Raw genomic sequence first — 19,127 nt, forward strand, 5'->3', positions numbered from 1 at the left:
ATTTTGATTTGTTTTTAATTACTATATATATAATAATAATATTGTGATAATTATATATTTTAACTATAAATTTATAAATAATGAGGATAAGAATTTTATGTATAAGAACATAAATTTAAATATATTTATTATATTTATATTTTATCTTTTTTCATTAGACTATACTAGTTTACATATTTAAATTATACATAGTTTATACATTTATACAATATTAAAATTTCATGTTTTTCACAACATAAAATATGTTAAAATAAATCCGTGATTTTTATTTTTTTTTTATAATTCATTTTTTTATAATAAATAAATAAAATTTTACAATAATTACATATATATTTCAATGTCATGTAACAAATATTTAAATATATATTTTAAAAATAATATGACATATTACAAAATAAATAGAAGTATTATATATTACAATATAAAAATGAAACATGATGTTTTATAAATTAATTATTTAAAATGAAGAATTAATACCAATCTATTTGATTTCATTATAATTCGAAACTGATAAAAAGTGTTTATAATAACAATGAAAATTTTATTATAGATGGAGATATCTTAAATAGACTTTTAAAATTCAAATACAATCTTATGTTTTTTTAATAATATTCATAAAAGTACACTAATACACATATTTTTTTGGCACATGAATTCACTTTTACTCATAACATTTCTATTACTATAGAAAAATAGAGTTTTAATTACTATTATAAAATCAAATAAAAATTACATTCTACATATATTATTTATACACTTATATTCATTATATTTTCAGTTCAATTTATATTGAAATTTAATAAGAATAATATTAAAACTTATAAAATTTTTATAACATTAATTCAATTAATATAAAAAATAAAATATATATTTATTTTATGTATGTATTTAAATGATAATTGTTTAAAAAATTTTAAGTGCATAACTATCTCATACTTTTGATCGAATTTTAAATTTTGTAAAATTTTAAAATTTTTTATATCTCTAATTTTATTTTATAATATATATGTACATTTGTACTTCGAAATATGAGATAATGAGGCACTGTGTCCATTGTTAGCTAGGTTGATTTTAGTTATATTTTTTAAAAAAGAATTAAAAAAACAGTATTATTTAAACTAAAATAAAAATATTTTCCATGTTATGTCTTTAAATATAATATTAATTGTATCATAGATTAAATATTGCAAAATTACATTTATCATTCAAAATTAAATATATAATTATATTTTATATTATTTTTTTTATTAATTATATTATTAAAAGCAAAATAATTTTTTTTTTAAATTTATATTTACATTCAATAAAATAATCATTCTATATTTTATCTATTCTAATATTTTTTAAAAAAATTTATACATTATAATTTTAAAAATATAAAAATCATATTTATTATATTTAACTTAGAACTATTTTTTCTTAACATCAATTATTTCTGTTGAATTATATTATATTTATAATCTTTAATGATAATATTTAATGAATTAAATATTATTACATGATATTATTATCTAATTTAAAGATAATTTTATATATATTTCTTATATATATATATATATATATATATATATATATATATATATATATATATTTTTTTACACAATGATGATGATTATAGAAAATATTTTTTCAGGAGATTATCATTTAACTCTTAATTATACAGAAATCTAATAATATTTTATTTGATATATAATTTAAAAATGAAAAAAACATCTATATGTAAATTAAATAACTAAATTTATGTCATTTATTATATATTTTGATATTCATGTTTGTTTAGGAATATTATATAAAAAAGGATATTTAAAAATTTATTAATATTTTATGATTATACTTGTAATAATAAACTATTTATTTTTGAATTTTTGAATTATGACCAATTATTGTATAAATAATATTTTTTCAATATTTAAAAATAAAAATAAGAAATTGATTAAATAAATATTAATATATTATATATAATTATATAAATATGTAATTTAAAACTACATTAATATTTTAGATAAACACTACATAAACATTAATATTAATAAAAATAATTTTTTTTAATTTATCAATTTTAATTTTAATTTTTTATAATTTACAAGTAATCAATCAAAGTATTAAAATATAAATAAAGTTATAACATAAAATAAATTATATATGAAAATAATCTATGAATTTTATATTAATATTGTATAATAATAAAATATATTAAATTATATTCACATAATAAACTATGGAATTTCAAAATGTAAAATATATATTTTATCCAATGATTAATTTTGATCTGAAGATTAATCTATAAAAAAAAATTAATTTTAAAGTAAATATATTTTATAATTCTATCATTCTTTTTATCTTATTCACTATAAATTAGAATTAATATAATTTCAGTATATATTTCAGTCAATAAAATTTTTTTTGTTTCATTCAAATTAATTTTATGTTAAATTTACATACATACTATTTATAAGATAAATGTTCCCATATATACTGTTTTCTAATTTAAATTGTCATTATGCAACTTAAAGTTTTCATATAAGTTTATAAAAATTATAAATTTTTATTAATCTTTAAAAATAAATTTCAATATATCAAATTTATAAATATATAAATGATATATGTATTGTTATATATTTATAATAAAAAATATAGAAATAAATAAACAAAACAATTCATATTGGAGTTTATATACTTACATTACAATTTTATATTTTATTAACTATATTTTTTTGTAAGAAAATGCATTTTCCAACGCCAGTACCATCCCATTTCAAGTTGATTAAAACCAGTAGTAAAGAAAGATAGAGCAATAAAGAAAGCTGAATGTATTAATGTCCATAATTGGAATACTGGTGAAATAATAAGTAAAAGTATGGTACATCCTGAAATTAAAAAAGAAAATAGTATTTTTAATTGTAAATTAATTTTTAATTTTTAAAAAAATGAAAATAAATATAATATTACCTGTTAAAATACTCCAGAAACTAAATGCAATATGTAAAGGATGTAATTTTGTTAAAGGCCAAATTTTAGCAGAAAAACTTTTTTTTTTATAAAATTGTTTTAAAATTTGTTCTTTGTTAAACCATCTTTCTTGTAACCATTGTCTTAATGTTAAATCATCTGTTGGCATATTCCATGAGGGTATTCGCTCAATATGAAAATGTACTTCATTTGGTAATTTTCCTTTCATTAAATCTAATTCAGATTGTGGGATATAATCAGGATATGCAATTGTTAAATCATAAACAGCATTGAGATACTTTGCTTGCTGAAGATGTCGAACTAAATAACTAAATCCCGTTGTTTTTGGATGCAAAATAAAAGAATATTGCGGTAAAACATGTTGCATGGCATATTTGTTGGATTTTTCCTTGCTGTTTTTTGTCAAATCAGTGCCTTCAGGAAATATAAGTAATTGAAAACGTCTATCAAGAGCTATTAAATAATCCAAAGTTCGTGACAATCGATTTTGATCTTCTTCCCAGCGACGAGTTATATAAAGGAAACCATTCATTTGCATTATCCATCCTATTACACAATAATACTTTAAAATTTTAAACATTCATAAAATCAATATTATAAAAGAAAATGTTTTAATTTAAATATATTTTCATATAAAAATTATTATAGTTTATATTAATGGTTCAAAAACTATTTAAAATTACACAAAATATTATAATTATATTAATTATTATAATCTTTTCATTAAAAATTTAAATGAAATTTATTTCAAATCTATTCATTCATTTTTTATTAAAAATAATTCATTCATTTTTATCAAAAATAAAGCTATAAATACTATAATAATGCTATAACAGTATTTTAAATAGGATTTATTTTATTTCAAATAAAATATTTTATTGTAAGTAAAATAGATTCCAAGTTTTAAATATAAAATTTAAAAGAAAATTTAAGATTAATATATTAATAATAAATATAAATTAATTCTCAAAAAATGTTAAACAAAAATATATAAAAAATTTCATTTAAAAAACAGATCAATTTTCAAAAAGACATTTACACAAAATTCATAGTAAAATATTTTTCTTAAAACAAATATTAATATTAAAATAATTTTCACATAAATAATAAATTCTCACATAAATAATAAATTCTCACATAAAAATTATTACATAAAAAGATTATAATGGAATATTTTATATGTAATTATTAGAATTATATAATATAAATTGTTAATACATTAAAAAATCATTTTCAAAGAACTGATTTTAAAGATTAAGTTTAAATACAAAAATGTCAATTAAAATTTATTTATTAAATTATAAGCAAATTATTAGTTTATTTTAAACGAAATAAAATGGAAAATATTCTATCTTTCATTTCATTTCACTGTCGCGCTTTGTTCTCGCCTTATCATCGATTAAATTTTTGGTAATTTAATAAATAAATTTCAATTGATATTTTTTTATATCAATTTTTTTTTGTATTTGTTTTTGCTTTTAGAATCAATCTTTCAAATTCTTTATCTTATGAATATATTATATATATATATATAGATAGATAGATATATATATATATATAAACATATAAAATATTTCATGTTAATATATTTTACCTGGCCCTGGAATATGTCGTATAGGATCCTTCAAAACAAATTTTAATCTATGAGTTGCTACATTAGGCAAACATGCTTGATACATGGCAGCCCATAAAAAATTCCAATCTACTCGTGTTCTATGATTCATTACAAGAACAGCAGATTCATTTGGAGATATATGATCTCCTGATACAAAAATTTTCACACCAAATACTTTTAAAAGAGCCTAGAATATATAAAAAATGATTTATATAAATAATTATAATTAAAAAACAAAAAAGGAGTACGTTTTGCTTACTGTAGAATAAAGCTCCCAACAAGAAAGTAATAGATCACCACATTTTCGAAATTTTGGAGGACTAAAGAATAATAATGGTAACATAGGGCAAGCAATAAATAAAAAGCCAGCCACTATACTACCATACCATAATACACAGTATAAAGTACCTCGTAAAAGTCCACGCATTTCAAATTGTATCTTAAATATTTAAAGAAAAATATAATAAAATTATTTGATATATATATATAATATATAATATATATATATATAAAGCTTAAGAATTTATTTATTAGAAATATTTTAAAATACTTGTTTTTTTTAAATAAAAAAACAAACAAATAAAAACAATATCATACAATAAAAAAAATAAAAGATAAAAGAAACTTTTGTTAATAATAAAATATTTCTCATTATACATAATAAAATTAAATTTATATTTTTAAATAATAATTAAAAAAAATAGAAATAATAAAAACTTAATTGAAATAAATAATATTAGAAATTTCAAAATTTTTAAATATTTAATTATATTTTTAAAATAACAAAGCTTACCTTGTCATGTGTGTTCTGAATCAAATATTTCTTTTTAAGTATTCAATGTTAACTATTTCTTTCTGAAATCTTTTCTTTGGCTTCCCTTCTATTTTACTAGAAGGGCTTCTTCTGTTTCACCCCTTTCACCCCATTCTCTCCATCCAGTATCTACTGAGTTCTGGGATGCTGTGTTGGACCATTATTGATTTGTTAAAACAAGGGGAAAGTTCATAGTTGTCTATAAAAATTTTCTCCTACAATTTTTTTATAAATACTATAATAATAAAATAAAATGTATAAATATTATAACATATATTGTAAAAAATTATCTATTTTTAATTTTTTTATTATTTAATAATTTTAGTTTTACATTAAAATTTTTTTTATTAATATAAATCTATTTAATTATATAAATTAATATACAAAAAAAATAAAATATGATATTAATTAATTATTGATATTATTAATTAATTTTATCTTTAATATATTTTAAGCTAGAAAAATTAATCATTATTATAAAAATTATTATAAAATGCAGAGATATAAATAATAAAAATTTACTTTAATTAGTTTCAAAAGATACATTAAATAGAGGATATTTCTATTGAAATAAAAATATTTAGGGAGATGAATCACTCAAAGTCTATAATTAAATTACAATTTAATTATACAAAAGTGTATTAATTTGTATATAAGTTTTACTTATAGAAATTGTATACAGTGAATATATATCAATAATAAGTTCTATAAATTCTTTTAAGAAAATAACTAAATCCAGAAACCTGTAAATATATACATATATCTGCATATCATTCTCTTTCTCTTTCTATATATATATATTGTTCTAAATATTCTAAATATAACTTGTTAAATTGTACTATAAATTGTAATGTAAATAAAGTGCATATTCCTAAATCTGCATTGATGGGCAAATCTTTTGCAGATCTTTATAAATTACTTCTTCCATAAAATCTCAATTAAAATAATAAACTTACAATATCTGTAGACAAAATGTTTTGCATAAATTTTTAGTACCTATTATTCCATATAATTGATTACAAACTATTTGATGTTAACAATTAGATTAAGCCGTAATATAGTTGCTTTTATCTTTTATCTTTTATATATGGATGTGGAAATAGTATAACTATTAAATATGAATTGAATATACAAATATATTATTTTTTGCTATAAGTTATGTTTTGAATATTTGTTTAAAAGTTTACTTGCTTCTGTATGTACTTTTTCATCATCAATTGTTAATATCGGTTTATCTAAAATTTTTTTTAATGAATCAATTGCACATGAATATTCATTTAAAGCAATATAACATTTACTAATATATAATTGAATATGTGGATTTTTATCTTCAAATTTTATTGCAGTTTTAAAACAATCAAGTGCTTCTTCATATGAGGCACTTGGAATTTCAGTAAATAATGTTGCTGCTACCTATAAAAAAATATAAAAAGAATTTAAACTATTAATTTAAATCCATTTTTTTTAAATTATAAATTATATATTATAATTATAAATTATATATATTATAAATTATAAATTATAATTTTGGATGAAATAATATTTTGTTATACTAAAATTGATTAATATATTAAATTGATTAATAATATAAAAATTATAATATAAAAATTGATTAATATATTAAAGTAAAACTTAAACCTTTTTCTCAATCCAACTTAAATTAGCAATTTCATATTTAAATCTTCCTAGAAGATAATGTAATTCAGAGTCATCTGGACAAATTTCTAAAGCCATTATTATATAATTTTTAAAAACAACACCATTTTTTATTTGATCTGCCATTGATAAATAATCTCCATTTAATCCTATGAGAATAGCATACCATTTATACAAATCAGGATTTCGATTTTCAATAATTCTCTCACATTCTTGGATTCCTATCAAATACAGTTTATTTTTATTATAACATGCAGAAAAATATAAAAAAATATTTTATAAATACCTTCAAGAATAATTATTCTTCTAAAATTTTTATCAGTCTGTGCTTCTGCATGATAATAACTAGCTCTTGCAAATCTCCAAATTACTTCTACATTGTCTTGATGGGACTTTACCAATGTTTTCAATGTGTAGTAAATCTTGACATCAAATTCATTGTTTACTTGTTCATCAATCTCCTTAAGTATTATATCCAGCTGGTTCAGTTCCTCTGAGATCCTATATTACTGAACATATAATCTCTTCCTTTTACATTTTTAAAATAACTTTATTTGCCAAAATGATCAAATTCTAACTTTCCAAATTAATATAAATAATCATGCTTAAATCATGAATTAAATAGTATAATTTGAATATTCTTAAGATGTTTCTTCAGGAAGTAGATTCACATTTTTACTAGAATAAATTATAAATCCTCATACGTGTTACTTATATAAATTTAATATACTTACATTATATATATTTATATAATTATACTAACCTTAAATCATTATCGCTAACAACACTTTCACCATCAGAACAATCATAGAATTCATCATCTCCAATATCAATATCTGTATCATTATCTATTACAGTATATGTACTATCATTAGAACTAAATTTTCTTGAAATTTTTTTTTTCTTTTTTTGTTGTCTTAATTGTAATCTTAAATAAAATAAAATAACATATAACAAGATAAATATTAATTTTATAAAATAATATATAAACTAAAAAAGATACTTATATCAATATTTTATATAAAATTATGTAGTTACCTTAATGCTTCTAATTCTGATTGTAATTCATCAATTTTTTTATTGGCAGCATCTAAATCAGAAATTGTTGTACTATACTGTTGATTTGCCAAAATTTTACGATAAATAAAAATACTAGCTGCACTTATTACACCAACGGTTACACCGATGGCGGCAGCAATTAAATTATTATGCATTATGCTGTAAATATAATATATATAAAATAGTTTTTATTTTATTAAACGAATATATATATATATATATATATAAATAAAAAAAAGTTATGATACCGTTACTTTTTGTATCTTTTATTATAAATTATATTGAAGAATAATCAATTCTCATCAATTCTCTATATTTATCATTCATTAATACACTTCCACAGAATAAACATTTTATTATCTCAATAGAAAAACAATATTTTCGTTTAATTTATGAATATAAAAACATTTCTTTCTTTCTTTACAAAATATTAAATACTCTTCAAAGAAACGACATTGTACACCGGCAGGTTAATATATCTAGTAAATAACTGATATGTATATACTATATTAAATATAGTTTCCATTATAAATTCGACTTTATCATTTAACCGTTACTAATGACATAACATTTTTTTATAAATTCAAAATATAAAATGATTAAAACTGAAATCAAATTGTGAATAATTTAATAATAAATGCTAAGTTATTATTCTATATATATATATATGTAAATGAAGTAGTATATATATGTAAATATTAGTATATAATGCTTTATTCATATAATTACATGTATATACATTAATTTTATCACTCATTAAATATTTTCAATTTTTTTTATAAATTTAATTTTTTAATTAACTAATTTTTAAATTAATCAATTTTTAAAATAATTAAAAAATCAAATTATTTAAATTATTTAAAGTTATATAATAATATGTACATTTTATTTGTTTTTTATATATATTTTACATAATTATATTTAAATAGCTTTGATATAATTGAATAATGTTACGTAATTATTGTAATTTATTACAATATCATATTACATAATAATTTTAATCTTTAAGTCATATAATATAAAAGAAAAAAAATATATATTTTGATTACAATATGTTTTTATATCTACATATATATAGTTGATATATTTAATTGAAATATATAGTTTATTAAAAAGAATTAGATTAGTTTATTAAAAGGAACTATACAATTATGCATATACAAAAGAATTAAATTTATCTAAAGATTTATCACAAAATTATCACTTCTTAATTTAATTACACTTATTTTTTTAATATTATTTAATAAAAATATATTATTGAAATAATTAAATATTATAAAATTACTAAATAAAATTTTTATAATATTTTTTAATTTCAATTTTTAATACTTAGAATAAAAAAAATAAATTTAAAATTATATAAAGATTTTAAAATAAATTATTCACATGCAATATATAGTTAAAATAATATATATTGTTATAACTAATAAAATGATTACATATGTGATTAGATTTTAAATTAAAAGAATAAATAAAGTATCTTTTTTATTCTAAAAAAAAAATTTAATATATAAATGTATCATTATATATTTATATATATATTTAATGGATAAATATCTAAAATTGAATAAATCTTAATTACATATTCTAATAACTTTGGCATTATGTGTGTACGTGTGTGTTTGATATTAAATATTGTATTGAAATATTAAATTTAAGATTTTTTACTAAAAGATATTTTACTAAAAGAATGTACATGCTTTATTATTGATATTTTAGTTTTAATTTAGATATCGCATTTAATAATTGCACTATTAATTCAGAGATCTTTTTCTATGTATCTATTATGTGCTTCATTTCTTAAAACTTGTTATGATATTTATCTCTGAATTAGTGAATATTATTGTCATACTACCAAATTATGTGTTGTAGATAAAGCTTCTTAAAAATTTATCATTACATAACATTCAAAAGTGCACCATTATTAAAATTTCTAAAAACTGATAAATTTATAATATTATAGAGTGAACACATTTACATATATAATAATATATGTAAATATTTTTTATATATAATATGAATAAAATATACTAACAAAATTTAAATACATTGATAAAATAAATTTTAAAACTTAACTATAATAGATATATACTTCAAGTTTTTAACATTAATAAAAAAAAAAGTATAATAATATATTACATTTCAAATGTAATTTTATATATGAAGATTATACATAAGATTATATATAATATATAAAATATATGTTTTTTTTATTTATGAAACAAACAAAATGATATAAAATAAAATGTAAAATGACAATTAAAATATTAGAAAAATATAAATGTATAATATAAATGTATATTCAATAAAATTAAAGAAAAAAAAAGCACAACATAATTATCATTAAAATAGTATTTATAATATATTAAATATTGATGAAAAAATATTTTCTTTATTTTAATGATAAATTTGATTATATAATATGAAAAGATAATTATTATTTGTTTCTATTAATAAAATAACAAAGATACAATTAATACCATTTTGTTTGTTTTACATAATGATTTTAGTTGATACAATTAATATTTTAATTATTAATTTTTTATTTTATTTAAAATAAACTTTCAGCATATATGACGAGTTTCACTTTTTATAATAAAATAAAAAATTAATATTGAAGAAAAAAGAAACATTTAATACATTTATATTAAATATGATATTATTTCACATTATTTCAATATATGTTCTGTTTAACCAGAAATGCTCAAATATCTAGCAAAATACGAATAATATGAAAAATATTTCAGATAAAAATTGTATAAAAAAATGCATTATAATTATGCAATATTAATTTTTCTATATTGATGTAAAAATTACAAACTTAATTTTTTAAATTATATATTTTTTAATATTATATATATAAAAATTATATATTTTTTAATATACCAATCGATTATTTTTCTATGAAAAAATATTAATTCATTTATTGAAAAATTACTAATTTAAAAGATATTGAACTTGAAGTTCATAAATTTTATCATGTGAAATATAAGGATACTTTATTATTTATGATTTTTTTACAAATTTCAAATCAAAATATCTCTTAAATTAAGATTTTTTGATTTTTTAATTTAATATTTTTTTATTGAAAATAATAAGATATATCAATTGATATAATCCAAATTATATAGTTTTATTTAAAAAATTAAAATTAATTTTTATACAATTTTTACACATTTAAATTATTTATACTATATAATATAAATACATGTAAGAAAATAGAATATATTTTCTTACCAACAACTTTTATCAGAAACATTTTTTTCATATTTTTTGTATTTTTTCATAGTTTCAAACATTTCCAATTAAAAAAAGCATATTGTATTTATATGTAATATATACATAACAAACGTTCAACATTGTTCAATGTAGATAAATCATATTACCATAACTCAGTAGTTATTTGAATATGTTACAAAATATTTGAAAAATAATTCACTATTAACAAAAAAATATATATATTATAAAATGTACAAAATATAACATAAAACTATAATTTGGTATTAATATTAATTTTTAAAAACAAGAAAAGAAAATTATATTAATGTATAATATAATGAATTTATAAACTTTACATTATAAATTATTATTTTAAGCTATTTTAATAATAATGAATTTTTTTAAGTTAATGTAATTTTATGTTATAATATTATTTTCTTTCTTTTTTATTGGAAAATAAATAAAAATAATAATTTTTCAATAATATAAGATATCTCATATAATACAGATTTTTAATAATATAATGTTCAATATTTATAATAATTTCAATAAATATGTCACATTAATTATAATTAATTATAATATTTACAATGTATCTAATATACATTATTTATCTTTTTAATTTAATTCAATTTATTTTTTTAATAAAAAAAATACACAGAAAATTTGATAAATTTAAAAAGAAATAAGATAAAATTTTTTATTTAATAATTTAATTAATTATATTATACTGTATATAAATGAGTTATCTTATAAAATATGTAAAATTACATTTGAGTTTTTGTGAAACTCGACTATATTAATCTTAAATTATACGAGCGGTATAAAATGATTATGTAGAATCTATAACATTATTGTATCGTTTTTCTTATTATCACAGATTGTTTTCGTGGTAGGCCTACTTCCAATATTAAGTTAAGTTATCGGCCTACTATGGACTAGTAAATTTTAGTAGTATCTAATTGATTTGATTCTAAATGTACTAACCAACATCATGTTTCTAGTGCTGGAAAAAGTCTTGTTAACACAAAATAAGCTACATCATAATTGCTCCAATATGTTGTATGTGCTGCTAATGTGTAAAAATAATTTCTTCCTAAACTTGCTCGAAGTACATAATCCAATCGTTGTGTTAATTCTAATAATTAGAAAGAAAAATATTACATTATATATTTATATATATATTATATATATATATTATATTATATTATATTATATATTTCATTATGTAATTTTTATCATCAATATATAAATTAAAAATTAATATCCTTACCTTGTCCTGGTTGAATAGGTGTAGAAACACCTTCTTTAACATTCCAGCCTGCTCGAACTAAGCCCCAGAGACTCCAACCTTTATCTGGTGTGCGATTAGATATATCTACTGAATTATCTTCTCTTTCATCATTATCTGTTATTAAATATTTAAAATAATATAAATATAAATATAAGTATAATAATATAAATATAAATAATATAAATATTATACTTTTATTTTCTCCAACTAATATAATATAAAAAATAGTATAAAAAATACCTGTAGGAGAAAAATTTTGATCAGCATTATTTATTGTTGGAGGTGACTGTTCTGTTTGTTGACCATCAACTCCTCCATATGAAGGAATAAGAACAGGTTCAATTTTGCTGTATTCTCTTTCGAGAAGTGGTTCCATTCTATAAGCTACAGGATCAGACCAGTGAAATATATTATAAAATCTTTTGCATAAATCTTGAGGCATTACATCAGTTTTGTTGGATAGAGAAGGTGTACGTAATGCAAGAAATACTGATAATGGAGAACCCAAACAAAATAAATTTTCTATCTGAAATTATAAAAATATTTAATTTTTATAATTTTTTTAATATTATATTGTATCAATTCATTCTTTATCATTTATAATATTATAAAACAATGTTTAATACTTACTGGAAATTGTAATCGTTGTTTTAAAACTTCTTGTGTTTCTGGAGATGGAGGTCTTGTATCTGGACCCATCCAGCCTGTGACAATATCATAAACAATTACACATCCTAATGAATGTGCTAGAATTGAAACTTTTCCTTTCCAACCTGGATGGCGACTAGCAAACATTAAATATAATCTATTTAATTCTTTTTGTAATCCAGCTCTTACTTCCCCTCCATAAAGAGGACTTGTATAATAAAGAATATCCATTGCTGATGTATTTAATAAATGTCGTATGCTTACTACACTAAAAGGTGTGATAGCTTCTACTATACCTAAAAATTTTGATTATATAAGATAAAAGATGTAAAATTTATTAGTTAAAAACAAATAATTGTTATAAGATAATTGTATAATTTATTCAATAATTTCTTACCACCATCAAGTTTTAATGAAGATCGCCATTCAACAGGAAAAAATTCTACTCTATAATTTGAATTGGGAAAATATTTTTGTTTCAACCAATCTACACAATCTCTAAATCTGTTATAAATATCAAATGCAATAGATTAATTTTTGAAAACTTTCATATATTTATATTAAATATTAAATATTATATATATTACATACAATGTTGTATTACGAATGATTTTTCCAGTATCTCTTTTTTGACCAATTCCATGAACTACAAATATTATATGATCAATGTCATGAGGTTTATCTTCCTTTACAGCAAGAATTTTATATCCTCTTTTTAATTGATATCCTGTTGCTACAATATTCATTATAAATAATATAATGATAATTATTATAAAGATATACTTTTAAAATACTTACTTTTTGCAAAACCCAGTTTTGATGTTACACTACGCATTAATTTACTATGTCTATATTCACTATATAATACCACATCATTTATACTATGCCAATCAACATGAAATTCAGGAAAATTTTCAGTATGTAATACTGAAATAAAAGATATATTATATTATTAATAAATAATATAATGATAATATAAATTAATAAATAATAATATAATTATATCATATAATTATACTATAAAAAATAAAAAATAAAAATAATATTAAAAAAAAATTTATACTTTTATAAGAGTGAGGTGTATCATATGTTGAAGTAGCTTGATCAGAAAGTTGTTTTTGAAAAAGATTAAGATGAACTTCTTCTATAATTTTAGATTGTTCTGTTTCTAAAGGAAGCCAACTACCATCATAATACCAAGTTCCTCTCATAATTTCCCATTCTTCACCTTTAATAAAATTAATAATTATATTTAAATAAATAATAAAATTACAAATAAAATTAATAATTGTATTTATTTAAACAAAATTATATATAATATTATATATAATATATATTATTTATTATTATATAATAAATTATAAATATTTTTAATTTAATTTAAAAATAAAAAGATTAAAATATTGCATGAAATTTTTTATATATGAAATATGTCATATATATTTTATATATAAAAATTGAAACAAAAATTGATACAAATAATAAAATATATAATATTTAATCTATGGTGTTTCAGTCACATTAATCATGGTTAAATATAATAAGCCACAATAAACTCAAGGACAAATCAATCAGTTTCTATAGTGGACATAATAATGCTATCATAAAAAAATCATTAGTTAAATTAAATGAATCCAATGAATACAAATGAATACAATAAAGAAATTTGTAATTCATTTAATAAATGAAAAATATCTTTAATTAATTTTTAATTAATTTTTCATTAATTTATATTCATTTTTATTTTCTTAAATCATATTCAGTAAAATTATGAAATTGAATAAAATATATACCTGGACAATATATAGAAACACATTTCATCTTATCTAGTTCCACATCATACATTCCTCCTCTAACTACAATTTTTTCAATAGGAAGTGCATTATTAGTTACATCACTATCTTTATTAAACAAATGTTGATAACTTTGCCAAGCATTTTCAATTCTTAAGCTATCATATCCACAGAATTCTACCCATCTCTTATCTACACCATCTCTATAAAACCATCGTATTTGTTCTGCTGTTAAAGGTTCTGCATATGTTAATTCATTTGTTATATTCTGTGATTCTTCCTTTGTATTTGATTGTATGATTGTTTCTATAACTCCTTCAAATATTAAAATTTGATATTAAGATAAAATAATACATAATTTTTATATTATATAAAATTTTAACTAAAAATATTATAATTATAATTTTTTAATTTTATTTGATTTAATATTTATTTTTGATTTTAAATAAAAATGCAATAAATAATAATAAAATAAAATAAAAGATTTAACATTATTAATGTACATCACATAAATTAATGAAATTTTTCAATGTATTGAAAATCATAAATATTTTATATTCAATAATTACATAGTTCTATTAATTATTTTTGATTTTATGCAATAAATATGTATTTAAATAATTTAAGCACACCAATTATTTTTTAAAATATATTATAGAATAAATATTCTTTTAGAAATTACAAGAATTTATGAACTAAATAACATTTAAATTAATAATTATTTTATTAATCAATTTCGAACAATATTGATAATTTTACCTTCACAACTTTGGAATTCCAGTGTTGTTTCACTGAAGGGATCAACTTCAATTTTGCCGTCAGACATCCTGTCACTTATGCAATTATCACAGAATATTTTTTAAATCATGTGATTATAATAATTTGCAATATTTTATTTCATGTAAATTCTTCGTAATATCTAATGTATATAAAAAATAACAATTTTTATTAAAATTAATGTTAAACACTATTGAACATTTTAAAAGATAAAAATAGAATTATAATACATCTATCTATTTATTTGATCAGTGTAAAATATTTTTTATTATTGTTTACAAAAAAATAATTTAAATAATATTACTATTAGTTAAAAAAAAATCTCATTCACAACTGAATGCAACGTTAAAAGTTAGTTGACGAACTAGCAATCGTCTTCTGCAGTAGTTGAACGTTATCTAAATACTGATTTCCTTCAACAAATGCATTCGTTCATGATTCATTTACCTTATATATATATATATATAAAAATTCTTATTCTTGTATCTCGACGAAACTACTGCATTTAATAGCAGACAGCTGATACATGAACGCAATGCGTAAAATAGAATGCGATATATACAATTTATATGTTTTTATATCGCTATATAAAAAACTATGTATACGTGTAAATATATATGAACTATATTAATGAGTCATTAAACATAATATTATGATAATATCATTTCAATCATTTAAAAATAAAAAATATGTAAATACTATATTGTACTGTTTGTATAGTATATTTTATATATATATATATATAACTTTATAAAATTAACTTACATACGATAACAGAAAAAATAAATAAAATTTATATAAATGTAATATTTATTATGTAAAATGTTATTAATAATATAATTAAATATAATTAATTTTAATTTTAATTACATATAATTTACTTAATGAAAAAATTTGTAATTTGTAATAATTTTTTTTAAGTTCGATCGATAATTTCATTTTTACAAAAATTAATTTTTTTTGTTTTATTCAAAATTCAGATTATTTATATATAAATAAAAATAAAAAATATAATTTATATATAGTATTGATTTTTTAAATAATTTTTTCAAATATATTATAAAATAGAATTTATTTTGTAAATAATAATCACGTATCAGTTGGTAACAAAGAAATAACTGGAAATAATTATTTTAACATTAAATTAATATATAAATATTAATTAATTATTTCTTTATTCACATCTAAAATTTCGATATAAAAATACATAATATAAATTCTTTTAAATGTTCAATATTTATAGCTTTTACATTAAAAATTTATTAAGAATATATATTTTAATAAATATTTACATTTATCTGAAAATAATACAAACTTAAAAAAATTATTTTATCATTATATATATATATATATATATATATATATATATATATATATATATATATATATAATGATAAAATAATTTATATATATATAGTAATAATAATTTATATATATATATATATATATATATATATATATATATATATATATAGTATATATGTAAAATAAAAAATATATCTAAAAATGTGCTTAAAAATAATTGTTATTATATCTAAAATATCTAAAATATTCTATATAAAATCAATATTTAAGAAATTGCTGTATAATACATAAATATAATAGTACAGTTTCTTTATATATTTATTATATATTTATTATTACAAACAGTAATATATTTTTACTTAAAGATAATTTATTTTATAAAGCATATATCTATTTTTATTTATTAATTATTTGCCATGTCCTGCAGCTCGACGTAATAAAACATATATTTTTTCTTTAATCCAATCTTTGTTATATGGGGCATATGTATTTGTAGATTTTTGATAAACAAGACATGATAAATCTGTAAGTTGATCAACAAAATCAAATAACTGACTGATATCATATGTTATAGTTGGTGTGTTTGGATTTCGCCTCTTCAAATGTTCTTCATAAATCTTACATACACCTATATTAAAAATCAAATTTTTTTTATTTTTTTTTTACCAATTTACATTAAATAAATACTTCATTTTTATTTAAAAATTTTTTAAACTTTAATATTCAAATTTTAAATATTCTTACCTTCCATACATTCATTAACACTTTCATAATCTGAATATGTTCTTGTTTCAGGTCTATTACCTGGTTGAACAAGCAATATTGTATGAGACTACAACAACAATAAGAATACATATTATAATTTAATTATTTTTATATATATATATAAAACGAATAAAAACATTTATAGCTAATTAATTTTTATTTATAAATATTTATAATTATTTTTTTGTATTTATTCATTAATAATATAAAATTCAAAAAAAACATTATTTTAAAAGTATTTATTTTATAGTATTATTGTAACATTAAAATAAATGAGTTTATATTTGATATTAACATGTTTTTATATTTTCATAAATATTTATATTATAATCATAACAATAACAATAGCATAATATCTAAAATCATAAACTATATAACTATCAATTTATTAAAATATGTTTCCATTATTAAAAAAATAATTAAATTAAATAAACAAATATTAAATGTCTATCAAGATTTAAAGTAGTCAAAACAAAAGTCGATTACCATTTTTGCTCTTAGAATAAGAACAATTCACCGAATTAGTGGAATTCAACTTCTTCTGCAATTTTTATTACTTTGTCTACAATAATAAAAGAATGAAACGTTGAAACTTCTTCGAAAAACAACCTAAAAATTTAGACTCCAGAGTTTTCGATGAATGCACTCAATTCAGTTAGAACATAGGTACTGCATAGTACATTGTTCCGTCGTTCCGTATGTATTCCGTAGTTCAATTTAGTTTCATATATTTAACATATTCATAAATAATTAATAATAAATTTAAAAATTATTATCTATTAATAATTATTATTATTTAATAAAACATATAAAATTTAAAAAAAAATGAAGTTTTGATATCATTATGATTAAATATAATTATTTAGTAATTAGTCACATATTTAATTATGATAAATATATTATATTAAAAATATCAATTACAAAACTATTTGTTATTTTAATAAAAAAAGACTTCAATTTATTTAGCAAAATTATTATGCTTTATTAATTTTTTTATATCGATTAAAATAAGAGAAAAAAATTTTAGTAACAAATACAGAAATAAACAATTATTTTTATTTCATCAAATTTATATTAAATTTTCTTTATAATCAATAAAATTCAATAATACTATTAGTAACAAATTATATTTTTAAAATAAAAAAATTAATACGCATATATATTTAAAAATAATATAATTGAAATAAACTATTTTTCTTAAAGTTATTTTTT

At 17.5% G+C, this 19,127-nt stretch overlaps 4 protein-coding genes across 10 annotated transcripts; all 4 read right to left on the minus strand.

The window, feature by feature from the left end:
- Positions 1-110: 110 nt before the first annotated feature.
- Positions 111-5,540, minus strand: LOC107994849 (lysocardiolipin acyltransferase 1). Of its 3 annotated transcripts, none has more exons than XM_062080585.1 (6): positions 5,379-5,540; positions 4,845-5,024; positions 4,565-4,772; positions 2,950-3,516; positions 2,682-2,867; positions 111-682 (listed from the first exon to the last, which is right to left on the minus strand). In XM_062080585.1, the coding sequence occupies exons 2-5, from the start codon at positions 5,010-5,012 to the stop codon at positions 2,701-2,703; spliced, it is 1,110 nt and encodes a 369-aa protein (XP_061936569.1). In that variant the 5' UTR covers positions 5,013-5,024; positions 5,379-5,540; the 3' UTR covers positions 111-682; positions 2,682-2,700. The 3 variants fall into 3 exon arrangements, with proteins under 3 accessions (XP_061936569.1, XP_061936564.1, XP_061936554.1); XM_062080580.1 differs by lacking the exon at positions 111-682 and adding an exon at positions 2,040-2,281; XM_062080570.1 differs by lacking the exon at positions 111-682 and having other exon boundaries at positions 2,040-2,867.
- A 448-nt stretch (positions 5,541-5,988) lies between these two features.
- Positions 5,989-8,636, minus strand: LOC107994666 (regulator of microtubule dynamics protein 1-like). Of its 2 annotated transcripts, none has more exons than XM_062080592.1 (6): positions 8,369-8,636; positions 8,094-8,273; positions 7,819-7,983; positions 7,342-7,556; positions 7,038-7,276; positions 5,989-6,812 (listed from the first exon to the last, which is right to left on the minus strand). In XM_062080592.1, exons 2-6 carry the CDS (start codon positions 8,267-8,269, stop codon positions 6,549-6,551), a joined length of 1,059 nt encoding a protein of 352 aa, XP_061936576.1. In that variant the 5' UTR covers positions 8,270-8,273; positions 8,369-8,636; the 3' UTR covers positions 5,989-6,548. The 2 variants fall into 2 exon arrangements, with proteins under 2 accessions (XP_061936576.1, XP_061936581.1); XM_062080597.1 differs by having other exon boundaries at positions 8,363-8,636.
- An 873-nt stretch (positions 8,637-9,509) lies between these two features.
- LOC107994848 (phospholipase DDHD1-like) lies at positions 9,510-16,447 on the minus strand. Of its 4 annotated transcripts, none has more exons than XM_017051944.3 (11): positions 16,293-16,447; positions 15,828-15,987; positions 15,069-15,383; positions 14,339-14,503; positions 14,074-14,202; positions 13,867-14,008; positions 13,673-13,779; positions 13,258-13,571; positions 12,868-13,153; positions 12,607-12,741; positions 9,510-12,471 (listed from the first exon to the last, which is right to left on the minus strand). In XM_017051944.3, exons 2-11 carry the CDS (start codon positions 15,892-15,894, stop codon positions 12,326-12,328), a joined length of 1,806 nt encoding a protein of 601 aa, XP_016907433.1. In that variant the 5' UTR covers positions 15,895-15,987; positions 16,293-16,447; the 3' UTR covers positions 9,510-12,325. The 4 variants fall into 4 exon arrangements, with proteins under 4 accessions (XP_016907433.1, XP_016907434.1, XP_061936531.1 ...); XM_017051945.3 differs by lacking the exon at positions 16,293-16,447 and adding an exon at positions 16,150-16,289; XM_062080547.1 differs by lacking the exon at positions 16,293-16,447 and adding an exon at positions 16,076-16,258.
- Positions 16,448-17,450: 1,003 nt separating this feature from the next.
- Positions 17,451-19,114, minus strand: LOC107994847 (enhancer of rudimentary homolog). The gene is made up of 3 exons (XM_017051943.3): positions 18,402-19,114; positions 17,895-17,982; positions 17,451-17,778 (listed from the first exon to the last, which is right to left on the minus strand). Exons 1-3 carry the CDS (start codon positions 18,402-18,404, stop codon positions 17,558-17,560), a joined length of 312 nt encoding a protein of 103 aa, XP_016907432.1. The 5' UTR covers positions 18,405-19,114; the 3' UTR covers positions 17,451-17,557.
- Between the last annotated feature and the right edge of the window lie 13 nt (positions 19,115-19,127).

The sequence above is a fragment of the Apis cerana genome, linkage group LG1 (assembly GCF_029169275.1).
Source record: "Apis cerana isolate GH-2021 linkage group LG1, AcerK_1.0, whole genome shotgun sequence".
NCBI classification, from domain to species: Eukaryota; Metazoa; Arthropoda; class Insecta; order Hymenoptera; family Apidae; genus Apis; species Apis cerana.